General features: G+C 38.6%; 1 protein-coding gene across 1 annotated transcript in view; it reads left to right on the top strand.

Annotated features, from left to right (window-relative positions):
* The window catches only part of LOC107661255 (WD repeat and FYVE domain-containing protein 3), an 83,102-nt gene that overhangs the window by 58,120 nt on the left and 18,208 nt on the right, over positions 1-6,774 (top strand). The window contains exons 36-42 of the mRNA XM_016450754.1: positions 207-367; positions 1,557-1,786; positions 2,690-2,799; positions 2,961-3,143; positions 3,349-3,506; positions 3,609-3,686; positions 4,553-4,780. Coding sequence (XP_016306240.1) covers positions 207-367; positions 1,557-1,786; positions 2,690-2,799; positions 2,961-3,143; positions 3,349-3,506; positions 3,609-3,686; positions 4,553-4,780 — 1,148 coding nt within the window. The remainder of the gene's footprint in view (positions 1-206; positions 368-1,556; positions 1,787-2,689; positions 2,800-2,960; positions 3,144-3,348; positions 3,507-3,608; positions 3,687-4,552; positions 4,781-6,774) is intronic.

Here is a 6,774-nt window from a genome sequence, read left to right as displayed (position 1 = left end):
TGGTTTTTGATGTCAATGTAGAGTCACAATATATGTAAAAACTGTCATGGCATGCTGAGACATGTCTTGACTGACCATATTTTAGTGGTTCTCAGTGTTTCTGATGTCCCTTAAAGTTCATTGTTCATCCAACAAAATATTTAAACTCACACAATATCAGCTAAAAATTGCAAATCTTTCATGTGTGTGTCTCTGTCCTCCAACAGGTGAGGAGGCATCATTGCCAATAACGACAGGAGGAAGCTACCAGATCCTGGTCAGCAATGTTTTCTACTTCACCCAGCGTGTGGTGGATAAGCTGTGGCAGGGCATGTTCAACAAAGAGTCCAAGCTTGTGGTGGAATTCATAGTTCAGCTGATCACCCAGGTGAGCTCTATCCTGTGATCGCACACCGGAGGTTCCTCACTTAACCTCCAATTTTACACAATGTCATAGTGTCCCTAAAGACTAAGGAAATTGTCTTGCTATATAATTATTTGTTAGCTTGGCATTGAAAATGGTCTATATGGGGCGAAAACATTTGCCTTGTTCTTCTCAGTAAACTTTCATCTCGCATATGATTTTTGGTGGAGTGTGTGACTTTTTTCAAGTATTTTATATAATTGTTTTGCCATATATTGTCTACTTTGCCATTTTAATTATGAACATTGCTTACAAATTAGTACTTTTAGTGGATGTCTTAAATTTATGCTACTGTTATATACATTTACATACATTAAATTGATCTAAAGTGACTATAAAGATATTTATAATGTTACAAAATATTTATATTTCAAATAAATTATTTAAAACTTTCTGTTCATCAAAGAACCCTAAAAACTGTTTTAGAGTTTCCACAAAAAGCAGCGCAACTGTTCAACATTTATAATAATAAAAATGTTTCAGCACCAAATCAGTATATTAGAATGATTTTTGAAGGATCATGTGACACTGACGACTGAAGTAATGACTGCAGAAAATTCAGCTTTACCATCACAGGAATAAATTACATTTAAATGACAAAATCTATTATTTGAAATTGTAATAATATTTCACAGTTTTACTGTTTTTGCTATATTTTTGATCAAATAAATGCAGCCTTGGTAAGCATAAGAGACTTCTTTCAAGAACATTAAAAATACTTACCCCAAGCTTTTGAATAGTAGTGGAAATGTAAGCAAACAGAATGTTAAAAATTAAAATGCAATTAAAAGCAAATGATAATAAGCAATCACAGCAACCACAGTTATGTTTTTAAGATGAGAACGGAACAAACATTTCAAAAATTTCACAGTAAGTGTTTCACTAAATATTGCAAAAATGTATTAGCTACCAACCATTTAAAAAGACCACAAGGACCCACAATGTGATGTAAAGTCATAACTTGAATTATTAAACATAATATTATCCTTTTATTATATTACAACTTTCTGTTAGATGTACAATTCTTTCTCTCTCCCTTTCTTATTTCTTATGACTTATGTAGCATTCCTATGTGACTTACGTGACTGGTGGTTTCTCAACAAATCTCCTTTTCTTTTTCTTTTTTTTTTTTCTTTTTTTGGTCCTACAATAGTCCAAACGGCGATCACAGGGTTTGTCTCTGGACTCAATCTACCATTGTCTGAACCGAACAATCCTCTACCAGCTCTCACGACCACACAAAACGGTCCCGCAACAGGTCACCCTGCTGGATTCACTGCGTGTGCTGACAGTAAACCGAAACCTCGTACTGGGACCCGGCAACCATGACCAGGAGTTTGTGGCTTGTCTGGCCCACTGCTTGATCAACCTGCACACGGGGAGGTGAGAGAGACACAGAGGCCGTGTAATGTTTTCAGGCACTTTACATTAATTCAAGGGTTTATTTTAATTTAGAGCTTATAGATGTTTGGTTTTATTGCAGAAGTATTATGTTAGAGGTATGGATAGGTAAGTCTTTTTTCCATTTGACATGCAGAGACTCTGATTCAAAGAGGCTGGTTAAAAAAAAAAAAAATAGATTAAAGGTAAGTAGGTAGACATTACATGTGAGGTGTGAAATTAATAAATAGGTAAATACATAAATACATTTAGATAGATAGGTAGACATATTTGAAGTGTGCAATAAATTTACATGGATAGTTATGAAATAAGTAAATTTAGATAAGATGCATAGACTATATATGAGCAGTAAAAAAATAAAAATAAATACAAAAATTTAGATGGAAAGATGGATGGGTTTATGGGATTATGTATGAGCAGTGAAAAATGAATAATTCCTATTCTTAGGATTGTTTGTGATTGTGCGCCTCTGCTGTTGTGAGTCACTGTGAGAGGCTTGAGGGGGAGGTTTACGTTGTCATGGCTCTGTATCCAGGCTGACTCAGAAGTTTGGCTTCAGAGAGACTGAGAAATGAGAGCAGCTCAGAGACAGTGAGCAGAATTACATTCATGTGTAGTGCTGCTACTCTGAGTCTCTGCTCTGCTGATGCAGGAAGATCAATAACTTCAACTGATTTGATTTGGAGCATCTGATGTGCTGAAATCATAGTTCATTATTCTTGCTGTTTGTGTTCTAGCATTCAAACTTATATTATTGACTGACTGGGGAATGTTCACATGATGCAGCACTGATAAAGCACTGGCCAAAAGGCCTTTGTGTCTTCAAATGTATGAGAATCGTGTGCTGTATCGCTGTGCCAACATCATTTTCATGTTCTCTTACAGTAGTGTGGAGGGCTTTGGTTTGGAGGCAGAGGCCAGAATGACCACCTGGCATGTTGCGGTTCCTTCTGAGAACGAATCGGACAATGTCCAGAGCCAGGATGTTAGCGAAGGTTGTTCTTTTTCTCTTTTAATGGCATTTTTGGAAACAAAGTGTGTGGTTTATTAAAGCATAGAGTTTTAATACTTCAAGCACTTCACAAACCCTCATAAAAACCATTATTGATATCAAACACTCTGTCCTTTTTGTTTGGTGTGTGTGTGTGTTTGTCAGGTCGTCAATTACTGCTCAAGGCGGTGAATCGCGTGTGGACGGAACTCATGCACAGTAAGCGGCAAATGCTGGAGGACATTTTTAAAGTGTCTCTACCCGTCAATGACCGAGGACATGTGGACATTGCCACTGCTCGACCTGCCTTAGAGGAACCTGCTGCTAAAAGCTGGCAGAACCACCTGGGTGAGGAAAACATCTAGTCAGACACACTCAAATTTTCACTTTATTACTCCATCACATTCAGATTCTCCCACATAGTTGAATTTTTGCAGCTTTCCTGTGACTGTCTTTGTCACTCTGCTTATTTTTTTCTTGTTAAAGATTTTTGCTGTTTTCCCCATACTCTCATTTCTCTTACTGTGTTAAACCTTCTCTGTTTTCCTTCTAGTCCATGAGAAGAAATGCATCAGCAGGGGCGAGACCGTTGCCCCAGCGAATCAGTCCAAACTGTCTCGAGTCAGCAGTAACTTTGGTCTGTCCAAACTGACCGGCTCCCGTCGCAGCAAAAAGGAAAGTGGAATGAACAAGAACAATCTTTCTGCACAGGTAACTGACAAAAGAACTGACGCAGACATGGAAATGGTTTCACAGCTAACCTTATGGACTTGCACAGGCAGTTAGCCCTCACATTGTTTTGAATGTCCACAGGAAACCTTTCAGTGGATGTTCACGCACATTGCTGTGGTCCGAGACTTGGTAGCAATGCAGTACAAGGAACATCAAGAGGTAGTAACCTTTCAATTTCAAGCATATACAAAAGTCAAATAGATCTTTCAGAACAATAATAATTTGAGAAATGCTTTAAATGGAGGGGTCACTAAATAAATGTTTTCCCAGTTCTGATTGTAGTGGTATGACTTCTACAAAAAATGATTTTTTTGATACAAGTATGCATTTGTTTTTCTCACAGAGGCAGCAGAATGCACTGAAGTATGTGATGGATGTAGTTGAATTTTTGCAGCTTTCCTGTGACTGTCTTTGTCACTCTGCTTATTTTTTTCTTGTTAAAGATTTTTGCTGTTTTCCCCATACTCTCATTTCTCTTACTGTGTTAAACCTTCTCTGTTTTCCTTCTAGTCCATGAGAAGAAATGCATCAGCAGGGGCGAGACCGTTGCCCCAGCGAATCAGTCCAAACTGTCTCGAGTCAGCAGTAACTTTGGTCTGTCCAAACTGACCGGCTCCCGTCGCAGCAAAAAGGAAAGTGGAATGAACAAGAACAATCTTTCTGCACAGGTAACTGACAAAAGAACTGACGCAGACATGGAAATGGTTTCACAGCTAACCTTATGGACTTGCACAGGCAGTTAGCCCTCACATTGTTTTGAATGTCCACAGGAAACCTTTCAGTGGATGTTCACGCACATTGCTGTGGTCCGGGACTTGGTAGCAATGCAGTACAAGGAGCATCAAGAGGTAACCCTTCAATTTCAAACATATGCAAAATTCAAATAGATCTTTCAGAATAATAATAATTGCTGAAATGTTTTAAATGGAGGGATCGCTAAATAAATGTTTTCCCAGTTCTGATCATAGTGGAATGACTTCTACAAAAAATTATTTTGATGCAAATATGCATTTGTTTTCTCACAGAGACAGCAGAATGCGCTGAAGTATGTGATGGATGAGTGGGCAGGGATTGAATATGAGCTGCTTCGGGAAAGGGGCCTCTGGGGGCCTCCTATTGGCTCCCACCTGGACAAGTTTCAGTTGGACATGACCGAGGGACCCTGTAGAATGAGGAAGAAGATGGTTCGGAATGACATGTTTTACATTCATTATCCCTACGTGCCTGATCCTGAGCCCAACGCAAGCACTCAGGTTAGTGGAGCTCCTTCTACCCTTTCTTTTGTCAGTTTTAAGGAGGTACATGTTGTGTATTGTATGTTAGCTAATTCTGTCTCCCTGAAATAGAAAATAAACTTATATAATTGGCTTTAAACTTATTTTACCCCATTAACTGAAACAAGTCTATTGAATTTGCCTATAGTGTCAGTGAAAGTCAGCATGTGTATAGCACTAATGGTCGATAATCTGCTCTAAATGGATCTTTTGTGAACTCTCAAACTTCAATTGCCAGCATTAGCCATATGATGGTAATGACTGCACAAAAGAAGCCTTAAATACGAACACAAGCTTTCATATGCTCCTCTTGCCTTATTGCCCATTTTTCCCTTTTCAGAATCAATCTCAGGTGCCATTAATGGGTGCAATGGTTAACATACCAGTCCAGGTACAAACTGAAGTGTTCCTAAGCTACAGTCTTGCTGTACCCTCTCAAACAGCTGCATTGCTGAAAGCTTAACTGTAAAATAAAATGTCCCAGACCTTCTGCATTTGTCTGTCACATTATAAGGAGGTGTATGTGGATTGACGCCTCCGCAGAAAGCTTAAATCGCTGTTTGGAGATGTATTCTCTGCTGTCATTCCTGTTGTAAATATTTCATACACAGAGAAACCTCCAGAAAAATAGGTTCAGGACAGCTCCTTCCCTCCCATGTTTGCTAATCCCTTATAATCCATATTATAGTATGTGAAGTGGAGCAATTTTCAAACAAGAATGTTGCATGTTACTGTTACAACTCACTAATAATAATTGGTATTCATGTTGTAGTTTAAGAGCTGAATTAAGTAAATTCTGCACCACTACTGACACCAAACAGAACTGCAAAAAAATGACTGTTTCAGAGACTTCACACATCTTCCATTGTTCAGCAAACAGATACTGAAGCCCCACCCTAAACTCTCTCCATTGGTTGAGCCAGTCTCATTACATCTGGCCCAGTCGGGCCACTCAAAAAAACAGATTACAGTTCTATACATTTATACATTTCACCTTTAATTACAGTTTCCTAGATTTGTATGTAGATATTTTAATAGGAATTTTATAAACAGCATGACCATGCAGATTGTTTTTCTCTCCAAAATCAATATTTTGAATTTGCATACAGTTCCAGTTAGGGCTGTCGCGATAACCGCAATATCGCAATACCGCGCGTGCTATTGACGAGCAAACCGCAGAGGAATGCAAGAACCGCAGCAACCGCGATTTTTGCGTGTTTTCTTTTTTCATAGGGTTTTGCCCTTCTCGTTTTACACTGTGTACTGAATATTAAATAAGTTAGTAATGATAACATAATGTGTACCATGCTGATTTGTACTTCGTGCATGTGTACTGAATATTAAATAAGTTAGTAATGATAACATAATGTGTACCATGCTGATTTGTACTGAGACTCCATAGATTTGCACTTAACAAGCCTAAACAGAACAACGAATGAGAGCGAGATCAACTGAGCATGTGCGATTATTTGCGAGTCATATATATTTGTGAAAATGGGTAGTCATGTCCAAGGAAAGCCAAATCTCTGTCTTAGCATCGACGCATTGGTCAGCTGAGCCTTCTAACGTGGCGCTCAAAGTTAAAATGATTTCATCAGCGTTTTCATTTTGTCTCTCTTTGAATGAATCAGCGTTTTTGAACGTGTAGTTGAATGAACGGTTTAAAGCAGGGGTGCCCAAACTCGGTCCTGGAGGGCCGGTGTCCTGCAGAGTTTAGCTCCAACCCCAATTAAACACACCTGAACCAGCTAATCAAGCTCTTACATATATGGCGATAATACCGCATACCGCGCTATTTAGCCACTCAAAATTACCGCAAGGGAAATTCCTTCACTGCGACAGCCCTGACTGAATTCATGTGTGATCTTGAAAACTTGCTGATTTAAAGGTGTTTAAATGCTTGAAATTTGCATTGTGGGTAAATATAAATTGTGTTTCGATATGAATTATGTACTATATGCGAGTTGTCAGCA

The sequence above is a fragment of the Sinocyclocheilus anshuiensis genome, unplaced genomic scaffold, assembly GCF_001515605.1.
Source record: "Sinocyclocheilus anshuiensis isolate Anshui unplaced genomic scaffold, SAMN03320099.WGS_v1.1 scaffold1365, whole genome shotgun sequence".
NCBI lineage: Eukaryota > Metazoa > Chordata > Actinopteri > Cypriniformes > Cyprinidae > Sinocyclocheilus > Sinocyclocheilus anshuiensis.
The sequence above is the reverse complement of the archived record's forward strand: the minus strand, read 5'-3'. Positions and strand labels throughout refer to the sequence as shown.